This window comes from Lepidochelys kempii, chromosome 10 (genome assembly GCF_965140265.1).
Source record: "Lepidochelys kempii isolate rLepKem1 chromosome 10, rLepKem1.hap2, whole genome shotgun sequence".
Classification (NCBI taxonomy): Eukaryota; Metazoa; Chordata; order Testudines; family Cheloniidae; genus Lepidochelys; species Lepidochelys kempii.
This window is the reverse complement of record NC_133265.1, coordinates 23,290,586-23,316,769: the sequence shown is the minus strand read 5'-3', so window position 1 is coordinate 23,316,769 and position 26,184 is coordinate 23,290,586. Positions and strand designations below refer to the sequence as shown.

Genomic DNA, 26,184 nt, shown 5'->3' with positions numbered 1-26,184 from the left:
CTCTGTTGCCAGGACTGCAGCAATGTGTGCTCCAATGGAGTCCCTGTTATCCCTATTGACAAATAAACCCTGCACTGTAAATCCCTTTGGACCTGTGCTCTGCTGCTGCACACAGTGGTTGGTTTCTGCACCCTGTGTGGGGGCTCCCAATCCTACCCTCTCCCACTGCAAACAGCAGAACTGCATTGGTTCCCTATGGTTAGGGCCCTCCTACAAAACCCCAAATGGAAATCTCATCACTATTGGATGCACTTCTGTTTTGGGGGAGTAGGGAGAATTTCATGCTGCAAGTGATGTTTGGTGGATCTGGGGGCTTTTTTGGTTGCTTTTTTTGGTATGCAACAGATGATGATGGGCAGGCTATTAACCAGTTTGATCATTAATTGATCAATGTTTGCCTTGTATTTCAGTTCTTCTCATTGTTACATAAAGGGAAAGAATGTATGTGATGGAGACATATGTGCAATAGTTTGACTGCTTAAAAAAAACCCCTAAAGACTCATCTTTCACAGTATTAATGATTCCAGAACTGCTGAATTGTTTCAGCATAGGTAGCTAAAATAGCCTGTAAAAGCTGGTTGGAAGCTAAAGACAAAATTATACCTGAAGCAATTTGTGGTAGAGTGAGTGCCTTCTTGGGGTTAGGGCTCTGACCTGGGACTCAGGAGATGTGGGTTCAATGCCCAGTGCTGCCACAGATTCTCGGTGTGACCTTAGCAAGTTATTTTCCCTTGGTGCCCCTCATTTCCCCATCTATAACATGGCAATAATGCTAACCTTTCTCCCACACTTTATCAATCTTGTCTAATTCAATTGTGAGCTCTTGGGGTAGAGACTGGTGTTTTGTACTGTATTTGTACAGCATCTAGCACAATGGTGCCCTGACCTCAACTGGAATACAAAAAATAATAGATCTAACTCATCTCATGCCATACACATTTTTAAGTGCTACCATTTTTATTGGAGAAAGGAAATACTGTGACTTTTTAGACAGTATCGGTGGCACACAGCGAATCAACTTGCAAAGAATTACACAAAAAGTAGTAATGAACACAAAGTCCTGTTGCATAAAAAGACTACAAAAAAACCAGCATCCTACCTAGTTTCTGTAACACAAGAGTCAGATTGGTCGCCTTAGGGTAGCCAAATGTCAGTAGTGCCTCACTGTTATGTACACTTTGACAGAAAATTTCCATTTGCTGGCCAATGTAACGAGAGTTAACTGTGTATGTGACTGATGTTCGTCCAGTCATAATTTGCACACGTCTCTCTTGAGTGGAATTTAATATTTGAAGGGACACAACCATCTGATAAAAGATATGTATATGTACTGAAAACAGACATTCAAAAACAATATCCTGGCCTGTTCCTTTTCAGAGAAGGACAGCAGAAGGAAAAGTTACTTTTATCTACAATTGTTACTAAAATCGACCCATAAATAGCAGAGCTTTAACCCATTCATTCGTTATCTATTAACATTTCTAGTATCAAATAGATCCATTGGAATGAACTGCAATTTAACTTGAGTTTAATCAATTGTAGGAATCAATTTTATGTCACATATTGCTTAAGTTACACCTTATCCCATAAAAAGATGAAAATATATCTAAGATTATACAATAAACCATTGATGTGTGCACACACACAGTTTAGAAGACAGGAGGATTTTTCTGTTAATTCCATGAGGGGACATTTAAGGAAATATTTCCCAGTAAAGTACACATTCCCATTAAAATCATGGGAACTGTGTCTCACTGAGCAATGCATTGCTCTGAAAATCTCTCTCTTCAGGACTTGCATTGCATTTTAAATGCCTGATCATCACATGCTCTATACTATCAAAGATCAAAATGGAATAGACTGGTTCACAAACCAGCAAATTCATCCTTAAGGCTTATATTTTGGCCTTACTTAGATTGTAAACTTTTGGGGGCAGATCCCATCTTTACATTCTGTGGGTGCACAGTGCCTAGCACAGCAAGGTTCTGGTCCATGACTGGAGCTTCTTGGTACTACTGGATTACAAATAATAAATAATAATTCATCAAACTATTTTAAAATGAAAAATACCTGGATCGATGCTGAGACTCCAAGTTGTATCAGCCATGGCCAATTGTGCTGGAAATTCCCAGACAGGTCAGTTCTTGCCTCAGTCTTTTGGATTTGTCCTTCCAGAACCATCAGGCAAGAACCATAGAGTGTTTGGATACTGAAACTCTTGATATCTTTCAGGTCAATGGTAGCCTGTGCATGATAATATCAATGATATGAAAAAGGGTGAGTTTACAAAAGTTAGAGCTACAATTAGTCAGGATTCCCTTTTCAGTTCAGGATGCATCTTTGAGACGAGGCGTAAAAGAGAAGTCCCAGGAGCTTGTGGGTCATTAAGGATCACATGACACTTTTAGAAAGGGAAAGTTAACTTTGGTGTTTAGCATGAAATTCCAATCTGGGTAATTACATTCTGGTTACCTCAGTGTTCCCAGCCTCCATCATCTCCAGACGGTTTATTTCGTCTCCCCTTGTTTTTCTGTTCAGTGTTGTTAAACACATGGTGCCCTGTTACTCTGCACTAGCTCTCTGTTGCTCTCAGGTGCAATTCAAGGTAGTGTTGACATTGATTTATAAAGCCCTTGCAGGTTTGGGGCCCTGCTACTTGAGCGTTTGCCCCTCTCCTTGTGCATCAGCACAACAGGGGAATTCAGCTCACACATCCTTATTCTTAGTCACTGATTGCCCGGGTCTATCTGTGGCATAGTGGAGGGCCCTTGGCTCTGGAATTCACTTTCTCCCTGACAGAGCCCAAATCTCAGGGTGTAAGGCAAAACCAGTCTTGCCTGAGGTGGCCCCTTCATTTCCCTTGTTCCTTTCAGCTTAATTAATAGAATCAGCATTGAAACCGTGCATTGACGTTTATCCACACATTTCTGTATTGTTTTGCAAATGTCTGTGCATGTGCCCAGAGACCTACAGTGTGAAAGAAATTTTAAAAAATAAATAAGGAAATAAATTTCTCCTGCATTTTCAATTCCATCAGCTGTTCTCCTTCCCATCCTAAAATGCCGCATTGCTACATGCTGTTAAACAAGTCGTTGTGTTTCAACCCAGAGGTGGCCTTAATTTGGAGATGGATCCTTGTGTATAATGGGTGATGGGCTTTGAGGGGAAAGGCATTATGTACGTGTCATATTATTAAATAGAAGCGTATTACCATAGTGAGGCCAGGACAGCTAATTGCAATTATTTCTTATTAATTAGTACATTATGAATTTTTAAAAAGCATAAGGTGTGATGTTTACAAACAAAACATTGAATTCTATTTTCCAGAGGTGTAGCGTACTATAAATGAACAGCATACCTTTCATTTGTCTGTCTGGGTTAAAAAGCCAGTAGTACCAGACAAACTTTTATTGGGTGTCTGCGATGATCGAGCTACTATTGGGAGGAAGCATTAAACTGTTTTCAGCTTCCGCTTCCTATCCCAGAAACAGGGCGTGTGGTTCTTGCCGTTTACTTCCAAACCCCCTGAGGGAACCTGGTGCTCTGCAAATAAATTTCAAGCTTCAAAGCCACATTTCCCAAGTATGTATGTGGCATGCCCTCCTCCCCTCGGTCCGCTTTATTGCAGAAGAGTAGTTAGAGATATTTGGAAAGCCACACATTTTTTTCTATCTCTGCAATTGAACTCAGGCATATATTTGTAAGCTTTTACCCTAACCTCTTCCACGCAGCTATGGTGTTAATCAGCAACTGGTGCCATCTCACAGGTCTCTATCTCACAAAGGTTCTCAAGTGTTTAATTTCATTAGGCCATTTCAGCGACATATTGTTGAAACCTAAGAGCCCAAAACCATATGAGTAAAACCCGGTCCAGTTCTATATATTGCATTTCTGAAGTGGCTCACGGCATGTTGAGAACCTAGGGACCATGTGGTCACACCTCGTCAGTGTGCTGCATAGGGGCGGTACATGATGTTTTGGAGCAGAGCTTTACCATTATCTCAGATGGCTTGCACAGGAGCAGCAGCAGCAGGTGAGGGGCATGTGAGGGAGGTAACCTAAATGCTGACAGTTTTAAAAGAGGAAGCCGGGCAGGCTGCTTCAGTTTTTCACAAGACAGAAAGGGAGAAAATAACGACAAGTGAAAAGTGCTTCACTGAGGAAGAAAATATCAGATGCACAACTGCCAAATGAAGAATAACTGAGTAGGCGGAAGTACTGCTGAAAAGGGATCTGTGGGTTGTAGTGGATCACATATTGAATATGAGTCAACAATGTGATGCAGTGGCTAAAAAGTCAAACATCATTCTGGGGTGTATGGACAGGAGTGTTGTATGTAAGACACAGGAGGAAATTGTCCTCTTCTACTCAGTACTGGTGAGGCCTCACCTGGAGTACTGTATCCAGTTCTGGGCACCATATTTTAGGAAAGATGTGGGCAAATTGGGGAGAGTCCATAGGAGAGCAACCAAAATGATAAAAGCTTTACAAAACTTGACCTATGAGAAAAGGTTAAAAAACCTGGGCATGTTTAGTCTTCAGAAAGAAGACTGAGGAGAGATCAGATAACAGTCTTCCAATATCTTAAGGGCTGTTATAAAGAGGACTGGGATCAATTGTTCTCCATGTCCACTGAAGGCTGGGCAAGAAATAATGGGCTTCATGTGCAGCAAGGGAGATTTAGGTTAGATATTGGGAAAATCTTTCCAACTATAAGGGTAGTTAAGCTCTGGAATAGGCCTCCAAGGGAGGTTGTGGAGATTAAGAATAGGTTGGACAAACACCTGTCACGGATGGCCTAGGTTTACTTGCTCCTGCCTCAGAGCAAGGGGCTGGACTACATGACCTCCCGAGGTCCCTTCTAGCTCCACATTTCTGTGATTCTATGGAAAGGAAAGTGGAGCAGGCCCTGAGCAGCTGGGCTCTTAACAAGCTAGAACCCTCCTTTGCCTCCTGTGGAAAGTATATTGGTCCAGCCTACTACCTTGGGACTTTCCCCTTTCCCTCCTGGGGAGCAAGGTCAACTTCTGGGCTCCTCGTTTCTGAGATTTGGAAGCAAAGAGCAGAGGCCCAGAGCTGCTGGAGCAGCAGTGGAGCTCTGCAGATAGGGTAGGGCCAGCCTAAATTAATTGTTTTTTGGGTTAAGAGGTGGGGGGCAGGCAACCTAACTTGACTGAACTGGAAGCAGCCTGAAACCATCCCTGCCCTCTGGAAAATCTCATCCCACAAGAATCCTGGTTTATTTAATTCATATGGTGAGAAAGAGAAGGTTCCTCACCTTGTGCAGTAACTGAGGTTCTTCGAGATGCATGTCCCTGTGGGTGCTCCACTTCAGGTGTCAGTGCATCCCACCGCCGTCTATCAGAGATTTACAGTAGCAGTGTCCACACGTGCGCAGTAGGTGTCTCGTGGTGCCGTTGGTGCTGCATTCTAGCACACACACAACCCAATCCCTTCAGTTCCTTCTCTACCGCAGAGTCCTTACTGAGAACTCAGAAGTAAAGGGGAGGAGGGTGGGTAGTGGAGGACCCACAGGGACACACATCTCGAAGAATCTCAGTTACTGCACAAGGTGAGGAACCTTCTCTTCTTCGCGTGCTGTCCTTATGGGTGCTCCATTTCAGGTGACTGTAGAGCAGTGCCCCATAGAAGGCAAGGAGGGACTTCAGGTTCATTTGAGTCTTAAAGGTAAGTATGGTTAAGCCAACTATGGTGTTAACCCAGGAGTCTTCAGTAATTGCATAGTGCTCAGTGAATGTGTGGACAGAGGCCACCCTGCAAATCTCTAATATTGGAACATTGTCTAGGAACACTAACAAGGTTGAAACTGAGCATGTAGAATGAGCTCAGATGTGTGCAGGCTGGTCAGTGTTTCGAATACGATAGTATCGTTGAATGCATGTGGAGATCCATTTTGACAGTCTCTGAGTGGAATGCTGGGCATGTTTTAAAACGGAATGCTTGGTAGTAGAAACAAAAAATCTGGGAGATTTTTGGAAAGGTTTGTTTTTTTCCAAGTAAAAAGCTAATGCACACCTAATGTCCAATGTATGCAAAGTGGTCACTGTTGGGAGTCCCATGAGGCTTAGGATAGAATGTGGGAAGGTGGATTGGTTGATTCATATGAAAGGATGATGTGACCTTTGGTAGAAGTTTTGGGTGTGGTCATAGCATGACCTTGTCTTTGAAGAATAATGTATAGGGAGGCTCGGTGATGAGAGCCCCTATCTCACTTATACATCTGGCAGAAGTAATAGCGACCAACAAGGCCACTTTCATGGATAAATGAGGAGGGAACAGGTGGCTAGTGGTTCAAATGGTGGCCTGGTAAGGCATTTCAATATCAGACTGAGGTCCCAGGCTGGAGTAGGTTGGCGAACCTCTGGGTAAATGTTCTGGAGCCCTGCAAGGATGTGTTTAGTAATGGGGTGTGCGAAGATCGAGGTCCTGTCATTCTCATGATGGAATGCTGTAATGGCCTCAAGATGGACTTTGATCGAGCTCATTGCTAAACCTGAGCATTTCTGTTCCAGTAGGTAATGGTGTAATGGAGACCGCCAAGTGTTTTTCTTGACACCAGGAAGGTGTCTTCCATTTTTTAAAGTAAGTATTATGCGTGTTCACTTTCCTGTTTAGTAATATGTGTTTGACTTGTTCCGAGCAGGCTAATTCGCCATGATGGAACCATGTAGGAGTCATGCTTGTAAATAAAGTTTCTCTGGATTTGGGTGAAGAGTGTGACCGTTGTCCAGGGACAGCAGGTCCAAGTGGTAACGGAAAGCTCGAGGGGCGCATATCGCCATGCATAGCAGGTAAGGGTACCATGCTTGTTTGGGTCACGTCGGGACTATCAGGATGACCTTGTCTATACATATCTCATGTATCACACATGAAATTAGGGAATCGGGGGGAATGCATACATGAGTTGTGCATCCCATGTGATGAGGAAGGTGTCCTCCAGTGATCATGGTCTCATTCCTGCTATCGAGCAGAACATTGCACATTTGTGGTTTGTTGGGGATGTGAACAAGTTAATAAGGGGAGTGCCCCACCGGTGAAATATGGATTACAGGACTCCCCTGTTCATTTCCCATTCATAGTCCAGAGAGAAGTACCTGCTCAGTATGTCCGCCATCAAATTCTGACAGCTGGGAAGGTAGGAGGCCGAAATGTTTATGTTATGGTGTATGCACCAGGTCCACAGTTTCATGGCTTCGATGCCTAGTGAGTGTGATTGAGCACCGCCTTGACGACTGATGCAAAACATACAGGCAGTGTTGTTTGTTATTATGCAGATTGTTTCGTTCCTTACATGTGGTAGAAAATGTCTGCAGGCATTGCAAACCACACATAACTCTAGTAAATTGATGTGCAAATGAGTCTCCACAGGAGACCATTTGCCTTAAGCCATGTGTTGATGCATGTGGGCTCCCTATCTTATCAGCGAGGCGTCCGTTATGATTACTACTGATGGGGGTTCCTGTTGGAATGAGATGCCCAGGCATATATTTTCTGGTCTTGTCCACCACTGTAGAGAGTCCAAGACACAGGGTAGTACTGTAAGTTGTTTGTATAGGCTGGGCTTGTTCGGTATGTATACCAAGCTCAAACAGTGCAGTAGGCCACGCATAGGATAGTCCTGCGTGTCGTACCACAAACATTGTGACTGCCATGTGTCCTAACAGTTGTCGGACAGTATCAGCTGGAATTTGGGGGCTTACTCTGACTTCTAAGATGAGGTTTGTCAGAGTTATGAATCTGTTCAGAGGTAGGGATGCCTTGGCCTTGATGGCATTGAGATGTGCCCAGATGAAGTCCAGTTGCTGAACAGGGATTAGAGTAGTTTTTCATTCATTTATCTGTAGCCCTAGATCCCTGAATAGTGTGATCATCATCTGGACTGTGTCCAGTGCTTCTTGTTGAGTTGGACCTTTGAGAAAGCAATCGTCCAAGTATGGGAAAAACGTTATCCCTTGTTTGCATAGATGTGCCGCTACTACTGCTACAGTTTTGGAGAAGACAACGCAATGGACAGGCTGAATGGTCATACTCTGTACTGGAAATGGTCGTGTCCTACTGTGAATCGCAGGAATTTCCTGTGAGTGGGGCGTATGGTAATATAGATATAAACATCTTGGAGGTCGAGGGCAGAAAAACCAGTCATCCTTGGGCATTATTCTTCCAGCGGAGATCCCAGTCGCGCCAGGCTCTTGCCTTCGGGTTGCTACAGTGGGTGCATTTTTGTGGTATACATGCCTCCCCGAGACAATGAGTGCCCATCAGAAACGGGCATTGCTTCATGGCAGGAGCTGCATCACTTAAAGCCTGGGGAGCCACAAATCTCTGATGGTTAACCAACCCTGGTGCGGGGAAACTACGTGGAGGGTAAAATCGGAAGAAGTAACCAAAAAAATCTTTAAATAAAACTAACACTAACACTAACGATAACTTTCTAACTCACTCACTCACTATTTAAACTACTATTTCTAAAGGTATGGGAAGAGTGGTGAACACTTCCCCAGAGCTCTGTCTTCAGCCAAGGATGGTTGAGAAGGAACTGGAGGGGTCAGGTCATGTGCACACTAGACGCGGCACCAACGGCACCGTGAGATATCTACCGCGCATGCGCGACACTGCTACCGTAAATCTCCAACTGACGGTGCCGGGACACACTGAGACCTGAAGTGGAGCACCTACAGCAACAGCACTCAAAGAAGCAACAACAGATTTATAATCTGCCCATTATGGCATGACATGCAAAACCCAAGTGTTCGGCCATTTTTCACGCAGTCAACTGGCTTGTGTCACACACTGGTGGCAGGTTTGAAGACTGCCAGGTATATTTGTATACAGACAACAAATGTCCTAGTACATTAAATGTCACAACTGGTACAACAAATAACTGTAAAAACTTTGCACACTTTGTGATCAGTGCTGGGACTACAACATGTATGCTCATGAGGTAGTGCCCAAGTGTGGGAAATAGCAGAAGGCTCAAAATTAGGTTTTGGAGGACAGGAACAATAGCTGTTCTCTAGGACAGATGGATTAAAGGCAGGGAAGGTTCTCAAGAGCAGCACGGCAGCTGGCTGGGACAGAAACTAAGGAAGGAACAGTAGCCTGGGAGTGGTTATGGAAATAGGAAGGGAAGATGAGTTGGTGGGATGGAGGGAAAGAGATCAGCTCAGATGCTTTAATGTGGAGGCAGGAAAAAGCCAAGACGTTACCAAGCATAAGATTAAGCAGCTAAAATGTTGGAAACAATCTATGCTACCTGCAGCTCCTGGGGCCTATTTGTCTGTGGTACCAAATTGCTACTCATGCTAATTTAACTTTGTTGAACTGGGACATTAAATAAAGCAGTATTGTACAGCTGCTCTGAAATCTCCAGTGTTGTTGTTTCCTCCAGAAGGGATAATACGGTAACAAAAGCATAAGAAGGAGAGAACAAGAACAGTACATCAAGATGGAGAAGCATTCCATCATGTTCGAGCAATAATGACTCCTAGTTTTTCATATGTAGTAGCGGCTGCACACAGTAACATCTACAATCCTTTCTTTGCCATTACAGTTCTGTTGTATTCCTTTTGCTTCCCTCATAACCAGTTACTGTCTGGATGTGTGCCACTTCTATTACCGTACAAACCAAAGGACAACATACCTGCAACTCAATCCTGTCTTCTATTCTCAGTGCCTTCAGCGCCTCTATGTTATGTGTGAGCTTGTAGTTAATAGACACATGGTCCAGCTTCCGAATAAAGCTCAATTCTTCTGTAATCTGTTTTGTCAGCACAAAATATGTTATCACCTGTATGTAGTGCATCTTCAGTATAAACTACATAGTGACCAATCATAACTATCATTTCTACTGCATTAGGGAAAACATTTCATAATGGATATCATAACATTTGTATAGGTTATAAATAGAATGTGGGTTTTGTCATTCGTGTTTTTCTAAAAACTGGAGGGAATGTAATAGTGTTGGCTTTGTAATGGTGTTGCACAAAGAAAAGACTCTTAACAAATGAAGAGTTTTGCTACGCCTTTGGAGATGGGCAACCTGGATCATTTCTGACATCAAATGCATTGTTATAAGAGGAAGATTGAAAAAAATGGGGACTGGGTGACCCAGCAGGTTAGGGCCCAACCCAGCACTCATTGAAGTGAATGAGAATCTTTCCATAAATGTAAAGAACATTGGTTTGGGGGCCTTAGGCCTGATTTAAAGCCCACTATACTAAATGGAAAGACTCCCATTGACTTAACGGCTTTAGATCAGGCTCTTAATTAGTTATCCTTTCTATTTAAGAATATGGATAAATATCCAGGGTGAGTCACAGGGTGAGTCTCGTGAATGGTCTCACGGTATTCTTGAGTGGGCATGTGTCCGTGGTGCAATGACTTTCAAGCCTTCTTTAAGTGTAGCTTGTAAGGCCATGAAAGAGCCCACGCATGGTATATCTTTTAATGTATCATCCATAGTTCTAACGAGGCTCCCTCTGTCACCTATTCCAAATGGGGAAAAAATAATTGTCACCAACCAAATCAGCTCGATGTTTCCAACCTTTACTCTGGACAATAGATATGTGGAGACACTTACTTGTTTGCCATCCACACTAAACTGAATGAATCTTTTATAGAGGTCACCATTTTTTTCTGAAGTCACATCCACTAATGTTCTTGCAGGAATGCCAAGGTCAATGGCTCCTTGAATATTATGAGTTATCAGGGCATCCAGCTCCTGTTTGTCCTGTTAACAATTTAACACACACAAAAGTTTAAAATATGATATTCTTCTCAGTGTGTGTAAAGAGCCTAGCCCTTGTGGTTTGTACGCAGTTCAAAGGACAACCCAGTGAGTCTAGGTCTCTTCACAATCTGGAGTAAATTAGAAATAATTGTATTGAAGTTAATAGTATTACAGTATTTGTACTCTTCTATCTAACATGATTTTGCTAATTAATTGATCTTTAAATATTCATGGTAAATAGGCCCAATGGCCTTTGTTGGGATGTTAGATGGGGTGGGATCTGAGTTACTACAGAAAATTCTTTCCTGGGTATCTGGCTGGTGAATCTTGCCCATATGCTCAGGGTTTAGCTGATCGCCATATTTGGGGTCAGGAAGGAATTTTCCTCCAGGGCAGATTGGAAGAGGCCCTGGAGGTTTTTCGCCTTCCTCTGTAGCATGGGGCACAGGTCACTTGCTGGAGGATTCTCTGCACCTTTAAGTCTTTAACCTATGATTTGAGGACTTCAATAGCTCAGACATAGGTGAGAGGTTTTTCACAGGAGTGGGTGGGTGAGATTCTGTGGCCTGCGTTGTGCAGGAGGTCGGACTAGATGATCATAATGGTCCCTTCTGACCTTAGTATCTATGAATCTATTAATCTAGTAATATCTGACAACAAGAAAAGCCAACTGGCAAAAGGAAGGCAAGCTGTAACTGCCATACTTTTACTGCGTCATTGAAGAAAGAAATAGAAGATGATTGAACTAGCCACTGCCCTATCAAGTTGCACTGTTAAACACAGAGTTCACTTTATTAATCAGAAACCTTTTACTTCTTCTATTATGTACACTGCTATAGACTTTTATGACTATTAAATGGTATTATAGTAGGAAGAGATATATTGCATCTAGTCTGATGTTAGCTTCTGTTTTGTTGTATTGAGCATGGTATTTACTGTCCAAATATAATAAAAGCCTTAATAGTACAATATAAAAACAAACAAATCTTCAAGGAATATAAGCAAGTAATTAAGAAACTTGAGGTGGGCTGTATTATGTTATTCGTAGCATTTGAGTTACTGTACATTATAGCAGCCAACTGTTCAATTACCTAAATCACATTCTGGACTTGAATGTTGCCTTAAACTATATATTTGTCCATTACTTAACAATTGTTAAAAGACAAAATTGCAGTTTCCCTACCTGTTTTTCCTAGTAATAAAATAGCAGTTTGCAAGTATGAGTCACACTTCACCCCACACTCATTCCAATAATCAGCATGATACTTACGTTAGTGGCTTTTAGTATAAGAAGGCCCTGTAATGTACTTTCATCGACAATTATTAGCATTTGTGAATCTAGGTTCATTCTGTCTATCATGATGTAGCCTGATCCATCAATTTTTATTGGTGTTCCAAGCTGCTGCAATAAATAAAATAAACAATCCGCTTGAAAATGACTTGCTGTAACATCTTTTATGTTTATGTAACTTTTTTTTCCCCTTAATAAGTGGACTGTGTGGCATCTGGCTGGAAGACTAGTAAATCAGACACCATGATTGTATAATGCATGGTAAATATCAGAAACCTTTTATAAATAGTAAAGAAAGAGTATACATTCCTTCTTCCTCCTGCCTATTTTAAAATGTTTGCTTATATTTTAATATGTGGTATAGCATAAATAGGGCACAAGATAATGTGGAAGCCTTTCTTGACTATTATATGTCAGATTCGGTGTTGTACTTTGCATTGTTCTGGTGACATAGTGCACCATAAATTCAGTGAAGCCAAGTTTATGGCTATTTTGCATGGCAGTGGTCCAAAGCAGCCAGAGTGTCCTGGTAAATCTTGCCCAATTCAGTGATAATGTATTTCCAAAACTTTCCACCTTCACCTGCCAGGTTTTAAAAACTGCCTGCTTTCCTGCCAGCCCTCCATGCAGACTGCCTTGCAGTCAGGGGCAATTCTTTGTTTATTTGTTTTAACTCTGTTTCTCTCTTCTAGCTAAGTTTCTATGAACAAATAAATCATACTTGTTTTTGATGAAGCTGTCCTGAGTCACTGCATTTCATACAAGTCACAAACTTCTGGAGAGGATTCTACAGTTGGACCCAAACATAGCTGTGCCATCTGATTAAATACAGTTCGTGACACAGGGGTGTTGTAGCTTGTGATCCAGTCTAAAGTGGGGTGATTTGGGTTCTATTCTGGGGAAAATGCAGGTAGAGGCCTGTCACTTGGAAGGAGTGCCCACGGACAGATGGGGAAGAGATCACGGTACAGTTCAAAACAGAACCAGAACACAAACATTTTGGGGGAAAAAATTGAAAACGTCCATAGATTTTTTAGTTTTTCAACCAGCCCTTTAACTAACTCATTTCTAACACTACAGTATGTGGCAAGTGTTGGTAAATATTGACTTTTCAAGTCTGTGATTTCTAAGCAACCAGGTTTTTTAATCAGTCCATTAGCAATCTCAATTTTCTATAAAGATGCATGAAAATTTCCATACCTTGATATTATCTGATTAAAGTTATATTTACATTTTGTCTCTGCAGATTGTTTAGATATTTTGTATACAGTCTGGGACATGCTTTTTAGCAGTGCTGAGCAACCGCAACTCCAGCTGAAGCCACTGGGCGTACTCAAGTTTCAGAGTAGCAGCCATGTTAGTCTGTATCTACAAAAAGAAAAGGAAGACTAGTGGCACCTTAGAGACTAACAAATTTATTTGAGCTTAAGCTTTCATGAGCTTAGCTTAGCTCATGAAAGCTTATGCTCAAATAAATTTGTTAGTCTCTAAGGTGCCGCAAGTCCTCCTTTTCTTTTTTGTGCGTACTCAGTACTTCTGAAGATCAGCACCTGAGGTGCTTTAACTGTTGTCCCTTACAAAGTAAATACCAAGGTATTTTATAGTAAATATCCACAAACAGTATGGCCAAATTATACAAATCCATTCACTTTGGGATGTAAGTCAGGGCAGATTTTGGCCCTATGCCTTATGATAGTATTGCTACTGTGTTTTTGGCTGCTAGAGTGGCACATTATTTTTATAAAGGGTTCCTCTTTAAACTTAGAAAAGAGTGTGGAGTCCCTACAGGATTCATTTTTGTTACATTAACATTGTCTAAATTTCTGTGTAGCAAAGTCCTGGCTCTGCTCCCACTGACATCGTTAGCTAATCCTCCATCAACTTCAATAGGAGCAGCACTCAGCCCTGTGTTAGAACTAGCTGCAGCTAGTAACAAGTAAAAGCAGTTATCTTACTTCATCCTTTTTATGCCAGGAAGTACCTGCATTGTTTTGCATTTGTTCTCCATAAGCATTTTCCATTGAAGTTTGTTTTCCACTTGAAGGTCTCCATTGGCTTGAAGTTCACAAGTGCCTGATTTCAATTCTATGTCAATACTATATTTTAACTCTTTTCCTGCCATGATGGACAACTTGTTTTCTCCTGGTATTTCCTTCAGCTGAGGCAGTTCATGCCTGAATTCAATTTCCACTGTGATGTTTGACTGGCACTCTGTTCTCACTTTCAGATGGGCAGACTTGCCATCTGTTTTGAGGGTACAGAGAAGTTCTGCTTGGCAGCCATCCCTCTGAATAGATCCGATGAGCTGTGACTGAACCGGGATATTGAGATCCTATCAAGAGACAAATATCCTTTTGGATTATAAATCCACAATGAGACTCATATTTACTTTTTTCCCCATCAGCTCATGGGACATGAGATGGTCACATTAAAAATTCAGAGACAAAGCCTGAAGTCTTTATGAAGCCATTTATTTAGGCAAAACTGCCACTGCAGCCACTGAAGTGGGAGTTTTGTCTGAATAAAGACTGAGAAAGGACTTTGGGGTTTGGCCCCTAGAATTTACAACTTCTTTACAGATAGTATAAAGTCTTTAAATTGCAAAAACTCAAACTACCTAGTTCCTCAGTCTAGGAAAGTCTATTGACCATCCCTTATTTAATTCAGATCAGAACCATTTAGAACTTTGAGAATACACTAACCTGCATAAAAACAGTAACAAGTTTTTGCAAGTGGGATTCTATGCAACCCAATGGGAAAATGGAAAAACAATTTTGCAAAACCAGTTGAAATTCCAAAGCCACTTCTGCATGGTTTTCATGGTTCAAAACTGAATATATTTTTTCAAAAGTTTTCAGGAAAAATATTTTAAAGTTTTAATATTTTGAATTTTAGTTTTTCCTCTTTCTGTCACTGAAGGCAACACAGTGAACAGTTGCGATTTTCTCATTTTTTCCTTTTGACACCTCATAGCCTTTTAAAAAGAAGTTCATGTTGGAAAAATTAAAAGCAGAAAAAAATGAATAATTAGAAACAACCCCCTAAAAGCCCTGGGAATCATTCTTTCTATTGCATTCAGTGGGGATACAAAGGAAAAAAACAAAAATTTCAAAGTTTCTGGTTTCAATGAAAAAAACTGAACTCTTTTGAAAGAAACAAAAACTTTTGACAACCTCTACTGGAGCATGGCATTCAAACCTTGCCATGGTGACAACGGGCAATAATTTTCATCTAATTCTATTCTGTAGGGGGCATCTGTCAACATCAGATATCTGTGCATTTTCCAGTGCCTCAGTCCAGTTCTGTAGTTGAAGACTGAGATCTGCTTGCAAAGCAACACAGAGAGGCTTGCGCAACCCACCCTTAGCATACTCTAGCTAAATCTCCATTAGTCCTTCACTTTACTGATCCAGAATCTCTTTTAAAAGCCACCCGGTCTACCTGCAGAAGCAGACATTCCATTTCTGTCTCCAATGTCCATTCAGTTTTATTCTGGGTCTGTAGATCTCCTCTAGCCTTGAGCTTGCATTCACCAGCCTGTAGCAACAAAATGCCTTCAACGGTAGATCCTTTAGCTGCAGAAAGTAGGACGGTGTTTTCGGCAGGCAGCCCTAGGTCACTGAGCTGGGGAACTGAGTGCCTCAACATTCCTTGGAAAGCGTGTTTGTGTCCCCAGGAGCTATCTATTTGCACATCAGCTGTTTTGCCATCGCACTGGAGGTTTATTGTTAAGCTACTATTGCAGGTGTTCACAATGAATGAGCCCCAAGTGACTAGAGTCTGAGGTAATCCCACCTTCTGTGACAGAAGAGAAAAGTTGTTTCAAACAAATACGCCACATATTCTTGTAGAAGCAACTGTCCTATTAATCTGATTCTAATTGATTACAAGGCATTTTTCCAACAAGCCTGGGGATGGGACCATTTAAGGCAGCCTGTTCCACAGAGGAATTGGAAATGGCCTCAGGAATAAACAATACGATCAGAAAAACTCTTTAATAAATACTGGCGAGGAAAAGTAAATTTCCAAATTCCTAATCCTAGACAGAAAGGATATGATTTTATTAGAGTCTAGGAGGAAGGAGTTCTTTTAATTACAAAATTGGGATTAAACATTATTTTATGGCAATGACAGTAACATCGGTCACTGTATTACTCCAAGTTCTCAACTTTAAAACATCTGCAAACACTACCTTGCTGCTACTGCAGAACACATTTGATAACCAACCCTGTCTCCTGCACCTCCAGGGCAAGATTCTGCCACCCTGCCATTGAGTAGCTTCTTACTCCAGGAGTAAGAGTGGCCGAGGGTGTTAAATATGGAGGTAGTTCTCTGTGGCCACTCAAAACTTGAAACATAAAGGCTAGAACACTTTATAGAAAAGCAGATTGGATAATTACCTGAAGGGTGACACACGTATTCATCAGAGTAACTGTCCATTCTGTATCTGTTTCATTGCTTGCCGGCCTCACTTCTCCATCTGCTTTGAAAGTGCACTGTCCAAGGACAATATCCAGCAGGCCCTTATACTTGTCTCCTCTTACTGCTGACACTTTCAGTTGGTTCTCTTTGGCTATGCCCAGAGACTGAAGCTGAGGCAAGGAATGCTTGAATCCAATCTCCACTCTGTGCTGGAGGCCACCGGTGGCATGGAGGTGCAAGTGGATGAAGGCATCATCGGAAGAAACATGTCCAATGAAGTTGGCCGTAGAGTTGCTGGTGAACACTGACCCATTAAGTGAAACTCTTGCTGGCATCTAAAATAGAGAAGAACTGTAGTGCCGATTTTGTTGCCATGTTACACTGCATATTGTTTTAAAAGGGCCCTTGTGTGAGTGAAGAATTCTCATCTGGGAGCATTTCATACCCACTTTGCACAGATATAAATGACTACATAAGTGGAGAATCTGGCCCAGAGTCTTTATACTGAGTTTTCCCCTCACTTTCTTCATAATACTAATAAAATCAGACTGGAGTTAGCTCTAGCAATTTGGGGAGCTTGATATGGCTAGCTGCAACCAACCGGCTGAATTCTGACCTCAAACAGGGTCAGTTTCCCATTGACTTCAGTGAGAATTTGCCCAGTGTTAGTGGGGATTAGATGCACAGAAGTGAGGTTAGAATTAAACTATATTTGTCTGTTGTGCCCTACGTAGCATCAGTGGGAGCCTCTGTTAGCCACAGGCATCTCTCCCTTTCTGATGCCAAATTTAATATTTTGTACGAGTTGCTTGCTGTAAGCATATTTTTAATTAAATGTTCAGAAAGTGTTACAATATAAGGAACATCTTTCCAAAACAGTTTGAATCTTGCAGGTGTCTTCCCAAGCAAACTACCAAATAGGGGGGAAAAAAATAGAGTTTGTATGAGAAAATTAAAACGCTGTGAATTGCATGGGCAACACAGCTATATCAGGAGCGGAACAATTGCAACTCTGTTCATCTTGGCTAATGTGTTCAGATGAAAAACCTTGGGATATTTGGTATCTGTCTCTTTGAACTTGCTGCCACCATTGAAATAACTGGTCTAAACTAATAACTGCTATCGTCAAACAACAAATGCATGATTTGTCAAACCCCAGCCTAGTTACAATATGTCATCATGGCTATTCAAAGATTCAGTAACTAAAAGGTCTCTTTCAGTTTTGCTTTTTTTTAAAAATAGTCCTATTTCTGCAACCCTTGAATTTATGTAATCTAAAAAATTTACATGCTGATTTGGAGGGAGAGCCATAAACAGTCTCCCTCTGTGGGTCTTTGGCTTTAGCATCTAATTGCTAACCATCCCTAAGTGACCAAATGTAAAACTTCATTTTCAGAGCAATCACATTAGGGGTGTGGATGTGTGGGGGAGCGGGATAGCTAACAGGTGAAAAGGCTAGGACACAAAATAAAAATAAATCTTTGCTAATGGATATTGCTTACTGGCATAATCATATGACTATACACCTCTGTTGCAACCACGTGTTATGCCATGAACTTGAACTGTAACTTGTGTTCTGATTGCTCCATCGTGCATGATATTAGGGCAATGCACTGTAATTGTGCAAATTTTCATTTCTGCTGAGAAAGACAACAGAATGAAAGGACTGCATGCCTCTGTGTGACTGAGACCAGGGCTGGAACACCAGGCATTCTTTCAGCACAGCCGTTAGCAGCTTTTTCATCTGATCAGTTTCAATGTTGTATAGATCCTCAGACACACTCCCTCTCTCTTGCCCTAATTCCTTTCCTAGTACACCAAAAGCTTCTCTCTGCTACCTTTTGGGAGATCACTGTAGCCACAGCACTATTACCAGGGAGTGATAATGTCAATGTGTTGATAAGCCAGCTAAGTGGTAGTGTCAACGAAAGAGACCCTTCCTCTGAATCTCCTGGCCTGCTCAGAATGGCAGAGGTTTCTTATCTGAATAACACTGCTGGAAATCCAGTTACAGGACTTTACACATGCACATTTGGCTCTCTTGAGCTATTACAGCCTCTTTCTAGGATAGCTCTCCTTCTATCATGTGCCTTCTCTGTGGGGTGGGAAGAGGATGAAGAGCAGTGTTAGATAACCCTGAAGGGCAGTTCACACTACAATCAGTTTCATTAGGTTCTTTGCCTTTTTTCAGAAACGTTCATGGCATAAAAAGGAATGAACAGGGAATTTGGGGTAATCCAAACAATGAGATGAGTCCTCTTACATAAGGCTTAAAACCTTCTCTTTTATCATTGGTCCAAGTGCCACTGCTTGGGGGGGGGGGGATTACTGATTCCGATCCAGCTCAGAACAGAAGTGGGGAAAGGTAAAATGGGTAACAAACTGATATGTTTTTAAGGTTTATCATCTTGTGATTTGACAAAGACACAGACTCTTTATTGGACCAATACAATCAGTAAATTCACCAATCTGTATTTTCTCTTTCACTCCCCTAACTTTTGCTCCTAGGTCTAATTAATTGCAGGTAGGTTGTTCAATAACAGAAGAGCTCTGCTCATGTTGAAGTAGTTTTTATTCCTTTTCACTTCTAGTTTACAGAAACGGTTGGTTTTTTGGACTCCAGTAACATCCATGAGACTCTTTTGCTTTTGCATGCTCCCTATGTTTCATGGTGCCACTGGACTTTTTTCCAGGCATGACCACTTGCACTGAGTTTTGATTTTAAATAATGCAACTTGTCTGTTGAATGATGCTCAGATATCACCTTTGAAACTGCACCTGTCTGGTCTGTAAACCCCTTGTCCCCGCTATCGGCTTTAAACTAGGTGTGTATGGATGTACCAAGGATGCAAATGTATACCACTGGAATATAAATTGTGTTGATGCTTCTAACTCAGAATAAATCTCCCATCCAGCTGTGGCAAGACTGAACATTGACATGTGCATGTCCAGTGTTTGTTTAACAAGTGCTTTGACCTGCATGTCCCATATGCTATTAAAGGAGTAAAGATACTTGAAAGTGTGTACAAAACCTCTGGTTAACTCAGACCCATTTCTGTCCCTACAACAACCTCCAATAGTTACTCAATGGGAACTAGGTCTTAAAACAGTACATTGTTGGTGGCAGAGTTCTGAGAACAAAACTTGTACCTCAAATAAACGGCTTGCAACCTCTCCACTGCAATGACCAGAAAGCTGATTAGTCGTAGATTTTCCATTGCAATTGACCTGCAGGCATATCAGCATAATATATTAATAAAAAAATAAGAGTAAATCAGACTAAATACTGAGCAGATGGTCAAATGAGTAAGTTAAGAAATTGCTTTTTAGGAGAAAGAATAAGGAGACATAAAAATACCAGCCTAAGTTGAGAACGATAGGTCTGGCTCAAGTAGATAAGTAGCAGGTCAGCTCTGAGGCTAAAACTTGTCTTTAAACTGACCCCACTGGGCTAGAACATTTACATGAGAGAGGAGAATGTCCTCAGATAGCAGGCAAAGTTTATTTACTGAACATAGAGTGAGATCCATTCTTTAAAAAAATCTATTGACCGCACTGTGAATTTGATTTTGCCATGGTATTGCGGTATTTCCTATGTTTAAAATGAAAATGACACAGTAAATGTAATTATCACCAGAATAAATATGAATGTGTTTAATGCCACCTGCTGTACCATGGAACACATTTTCAAGTGATATAGATTTTAAGCTCTATGGGGCAGGGGCTGTGCCTGCACAGTATCTAGCATCTTCTGGCCGTTACTGCAAATCTCAATAATGAACAGTAATAACAGCTGGACCCACAAAAACCAAACCTGCCTCATCTGTAAAATCCCATATTAGAACATGAGTTACTAGGCACCTGGTTACCCGATAATGATGTAAATGTGCTAATGGGTCTGCATTTTGTATTTTGGTGGGTTCAACCATTGTGTCTTGCTTTGAAAAATTAGTCCCATATGTCCTGCAGTGCTTAAAAGAACAATGGGATTTTGAATGACGTTCAGTCTTTTCATGCTGGTCTTGTTTTGGAAAAGGTCTCCCCCTTTTGACCCATTAGCTCTCTTCTTTACAAGATTTAAACCTGAGAAACAGAGCATGAAGGACAGTGAGATATATCACATATACCCCAGGCAAGGGTTTTCCTGCTGACCTGTACCACTGGTGGGACAATGTTAAGCAGTCCTCCCAGGTCATGGTGGAATGAAAGGGCAATTTCCACAGTACTGCTGGTGCTTTTCTTCTCCACTCCCACCTTCAAGTGTTCCTTCTCCACCCTGGTTGTTACCCCGGCAGCTATCTTCTTGCTGAAGTTCTGACCAGAAGAGAAACCAAATTGTGAGAAAAAACAAACAGCAACAAAATAGTAGCAGCTGGCAAACATGGAGGAGTTATTTCCACAGGCTCTGAAGACAACAGCCCCCTGCAGTGAGAGCACGGTTCAGAATCATGACGAAAGGCACACTGCACAGGCTTGCTCAGCCTGCCTTTGTCTCCGAGACGGAATCTTCATGTCGTGCTAGATCCTGCAAGGTGCAACTCCCTCAGCTCCTTTGGATCCCAATGTGAGTGGAGAGAACTCAGCACCGTGAAGGACCAGGTCCCAACAGCTTGGCCGATTACAACAACGATATTACCAGTAAGTGACTGAAAAAGCAATTGCACAGAGTCCTCTGGAGCAGGGGACTTCGTTAATTTTACTAGTGTTCCTTTCCATAGAATCTGAGTTCATCACTGACAGGAATGATCTTAGCCTGGCAACACATCTGAGTGGTAGGGAAAGTACTTTGCACCTCAGTCTCTCCATTTGTATAACAGGGATTGAACAGGTTGTGCTTTGCTCGCGCAGAAAGTCTATGGCAGAGGATTGTGCTTAACCACAACAATGGGTGGAAATAACACAGGAGAAGAGGGAAAGCCCATGCTGATCAACAGCTTTGAAGGAAAGGGACATGAAGTTCAGCTCTTTAGAACAGATGTGAAAGGGAAATTGTCAAGGTTGCTTACACCAGTGTTAGATCCATCAGTAGTGCTTTGGTTTGTGAGCGCTCTCCTGACAGCAGCCTGTGTACTGCACCATCCCTCTAGGCTCTGCCTACCTGCTTCATTTTTCTGTGCAATCAGGCTACACAAATAGACAAGATTCTGCTCTTGTACAACAGACCACTAACTTAAATCCAGAATTTAACATAGTGTATTTAGTTTAAATCCAGTCCAGATTTCAGACGATTGATGTAAAGTGTGACTAAAAGCTGTGCAGAAACCCTTCTTCAATACAGCAATTCAGCACACACATATGTAGGGATCTACTCTGCCACCACTAAATGCAGCTACCTCTGGAGCGAAACATAGCATTTGATTAACAGCTCACAGGAACAATCTACAATTGTTTCACATGGTTCTGCCTGAGACTGAACTAATCACTCTTCTTACCTGGTAATAGCAGGCACCTTCTACAGTAAAAGGGATCCCGTGTTTCTTTAGCTTTGTGATGTTGTGCTTCAAACTTGCAGTTAGTTGGGATTTAGGAGATTCTAAGGACAGTCTCTCAACTCCAAATGCAGCAGCAATCCTTTCACTGCTACTCTGTAAGGCTATAGTAACAGTGTGGTTGGCAATGACATGGTCATACATGGCAGTGATTGTGCCATCCATAGGAAATCCTGTTGACAGATAGAGCCAAATCAGAACAAATGATGCACAATGCTGCAAAGAAGCATTCAAGGAATTTTCAGTACCATTGAGTGCCAATTATCTATAAAATTTTATAAACAGAAAAATTGATCATTTCTATCACTTTTCAAAATAATAGCCTAGCTTTTTCTAACATTACTATAGATCAGTGAGATGCCCCTCTGCCATGTACATTGTCCAAACTGGACAGTCTCTACGTAAAAGAATAAATGGACACAAATCAGACGTCAAGAATTATAACATTCAAAAACCAGTCAGAGAACACTTCAATCTCTCTGGTCACTTGTTTACAGACCTAAAAGTGGCAATTCTTCAACAAAAAAACTTCAAAAACAGACTCCAATGAGAGACTGCTGAATTGGAATTAATTTGCAAACTGGATACAATTATCCTATGCTTGAATAAAGACTGGGAGTGGATGAGTCATTACACAAAGTAAAACTATTTCCCCATGTTTATTCCCCCCCACCCCCTCCACTGTTCCTCAGACGTTCTTGTCAACTGCTGGAAATGACCCACCTTGATTATCACTACAGAAGGTTCCCCCCCCACACACACACTCTCCTGCTGGTAATAGCTCACCTTACCTGATCACTCTCCTTACAGTAAAAAGAAAAGGAGTACTTGTGGTACCTTAGAGACTAACAAATTTATTTGAGCATAAGCTTTCATGAGCTACAGCTCACTTCATCGGATGCATTCAGTGGAAAATACAGTGGGGAGATTTATATACACAGAGAACATGAAACAATGGGTGTTATCATACACACTGTAAGGAGAGTGATCACTTAAGATGAGCTAATACCACAAGGAGAGCGGGAGGTGCGGGTAGGGAAAGACAGCCCCCCGACCTGAAGCAAATATTCACCAGCAACCACACACCACACAACAAAAACACTAACCTAGGAACCTATCCTTGCAACAAAGCCTGTTGCCAACTGTGTCCACATATCTATTCAGGGGACACCATCATAGGGCCTAATCACATCAGCCACACTATCAGAGGCTCGTTCACCTGCACATCTACCAATGTGATATAGGCCATCATGTGCCAGCAATGCCCCTCTGCCATGTAAATTGGTCAAACCGGACAGTCTCTATGTAAAAGAATAAATGGACACAAATCAGATGTCAAGAATTATAACATTCATAAACCAGTCGGAGAACACTTCAATCTCTCTGGTCACTCGATTACAGATCTAAAAGTTGCAATATTACAACAAAAGGACTTCAAAAACAGACTCCAACGAGAGACTGCTGAATTGGAATTAATTTGCAAACTGGATACAATTAACTTAGGCTTGAATAGAGACTGGGAGTGGATGGGTCATTACACAAAGTAAAACTATTTCCCCATGTTTATTCCCCCCCACCTCCTCCACTGTTCCTCAGACGTTCTTGTCAACTGCTGGAAATGGCCCACCTTGATTATCACTACAAAAGGTTTTATTCCCCCCCCCCTCCTGCTGGTATTAGCTCATCTGAAGTGATCACTCTCCTTACAGTGTGTATGATAACACCCATTGTTTCATGTTCTCTGTGTATATAAAGCTCCCTACTGTATTTTCCACTGAATGCATCTGATGAAATGAGCTGTAGCTCACGAAAGCTTATGCTCAAATAAATTTGTTAGTCTCTAAGGTGCCACAGACTAACACAGCTGCTACTCTGAAAGTTTCTACAATGTATTCCTAATATGGACTGATGGGAATGAAACCCCCTATAGTGTTACAGGATTAACAAGGGTAAATTTAAAGACACTACTTGGATTTTGAATTATTTTTGGAAACCAAGGGATCATCTTTCCTAAATAAAGGGATGAATGATTCTTAACTCTCCTGTTCTTTATAGTCTTTGAGAATCTATACCTGGGGCCTTGGTGGGACATTCAAAAGAATTCTGTATGATAGGAGTATGTTGTGTGTAGCTCCACCATACTGCTATTAGAAATTTTCAAAAAACAAAAACAAAACAACCAAGCCATACTATTCAAGAGCAGAGGGCTAGGTGCATTCAGCCAGCAGGGAGCTATCAAAACCTACATACCAGAAAAGGCTAAAACATTTGTTTTCACTCAGCAAATGGATGCTTATTCCTATTCCACAAGGTGGTTCATTCAAAGACAATTGGAGTTTTACAAGAAATAATTCTGACTTGTCCCAAGGGAAAACATGTACAAAAATGTGGCTTAGAGCAATGGATGGACATGCATTAAGCAGGGATATATAGAAGAGTTTAAATGGCTCTAATAGGTCTTGCACCCATTCTGTTGCATTTTCTTAAGAATATCAATAAGAAGGTTGCTGAAGTTAAGGAGATGGGGCAAATTTGGCCCTGGAGTAAGTGTAACCCCACTGACTCTAGATTGTATGAGCTTGCACTCATTTACACTGAGCTTAAATTCACGTTTACCATGTTTTGTTACACACCAATTTGATTGAGGCGTAGTTTTTCATACCTGCATTTTTTAAAGAGTTGATGTTATGTATGAGAGTCCCAGTGATTCCTCTGTGTTCCTGACTCATGACGTTGGAAACATCTATATAGAGAGCTTGCTCATCCACCTGGAAACTAGCTAGACCCCTTTTGATCCCTTTATTGAGCTCCAGGTGTCCTTTTAACTTTGCTTCCATTGGGATTGCCTGGCTGCTGTTCTGAGTCAATGTGAAAGTGATATTGTGCAGGCTGATATTCCCAAATACATTTCTGTTCCTGAGATTCAGCCCATACAGTGCCTTGTTGATCATCACACTAATGTTACCTGTAAGGGTCAGAAACAATAATTGCACAGAGCCCTTTGGGTTGGGAAACTGACACAAGAGGAGAAAAAATAATCAGATTTGTCAAACATGAACAGTAACCCTTTAATTTAATATAGACAGGAATTAAATGCATTTCCATTAGCTGTCTTAAATTATTTAGCTCATTCCAGTTAGGGAATCTGCTTACTGAAAGAGAGAGACAGCAATTAGTCAGCTAGTGGAAATACCTTTTGATGAGAGCACATTACATTATAATAGTATTTCTGAGGCAATTGCTATTCGCATTAGGTTTCTTCTTAAAAAGTTGTGTGATATTTAAGAGCCAAACTGTGCTTTTCAAGGCCCTGGACTGAGTAAGATGCACCATCCAGGGAAACTTGGCAAGGGATTGTGACACTGGAAGCACACGGTGCCCCAGAGGCACATTGTTCTACGCCAGTGCATGGTGTGGGATGGGACAGCCCCCATGTGCACAGTCCCTCCCGGAGCTCTGCAGCGCACGTGTCAGCAACTCCTCCATTGCACTCCACAGACCCAGCCCAGAAAGGGACGGAGCTATGGGCCAGCATCCCCCTGTATTTTCTGTAGAGATGGTTGGGAAATGTTATTGCTCCAGGGGAACAATGGCAATGAAGAAAAACTTGTTTCGTTTTCCCCAAATTTTCTTCAAAATGTTTTGGGGTTTTGTCAAAAAATGAAACCTTGAAAACCCCAAAATTTCATTTTAAGCCTGAAAGAGTTTAAAATGTTTTCCAATGAAAACATGTACATTTTCAGTCAAAATAGAAACATTTTAATGAATTTTGTTTATTGCCAATTTCCACTAAAAAAACCCAATTTTGATCTCTACCCAGTGGACAGCTGTTCACAAGAAACCACCATTATAAATACTAAATTTATACTTTCTGTTCTCGGCTCCTAGTAGGTTTTAAATGCACCAAGACACCACAGTGGAGGATGTCTTATACTCGAATAATAATAAATCTCCTTTGGTAGCTGCATTCTTAACTATCCTCTTTCAGCAAAGCACATAGTGAGGAAGTACCTTCATGAATGTTGTTCTTGCGTTTCAGAGATCCATTCAGAGAAAAGAGCTGTGGTATGACCTTCAAGCCTCCAATGTTGTGTTGGACTTTCCCATTCAGGGACAGGACAAGACCAACTTTCTGCTCCATCGCTCCCACAAAATCTAGATGAAGCCTGTTCTCATTTAGCTTCAGCTCAGAAGATAATAGAAGTCTAAGAGGGAAAGAAACAAACACAAGT

General features: G+C 41.5%; 1 protein-coding gene across 1 annotated transcript in view; it reads right to left on the bottom strand.

Annotated features, from left to right (window-relative positions):
• The window catches only part of LOC140918001 (uncharacterized), a 152,295-nt gene that overhangs the window by 35,751 nt on the left and 90,360 nt on the right, over positions 1-26,184 (bottom strand). Inside the window, exons 39-51 of the mRNA XM_073361527.1 lie at positions 25,964-26,157; positions 24,615-24,917; positions 21,896-22,125; positions 20,616-20,777; positions 19,614-19,691; positions 16,442-16,798; positions 15,483-15,839; positions 14,023-14,373; positions 12,021-12,152; positions 10,382-10,750; positions 9,662-9,835; positions 2,071-2,244; positions 1,100-1,307 (exon numbers count right to left, since the gene is read on the bottom strand). Of these exons, the coding sequence (XP_073217628.1) occupies positions 1,100-1,307; positions 2,071-2,244; positions 9,662-9,835; positions 10,382-10,750; positions 12,021-12,152; positions 14,023-14,373; positions 15,483-15,839; positions 16,442-16,798; positions 19,614-19,691; positions 20,616-20,777; positions 21,896-22,125; positions 24,615-24,917; positions 25,964-26,157 (3,089 nt within the window). The remainder of the gene's footprint in view (positions 1-1,099; positions 1,308-2,070; positions 2,245-9,661; positions 9,836-10,381; positions 10,751-12,020; positions 12,153-14,022; positions 14,374-15,482; positions 15,840-16,441; positions 16,799-19,613; positions 19,692-20,615; positions 20,778-21,895; positions 22,126-24,614; positions 24,918-25,963; positions 26,158-26,184) is intronic.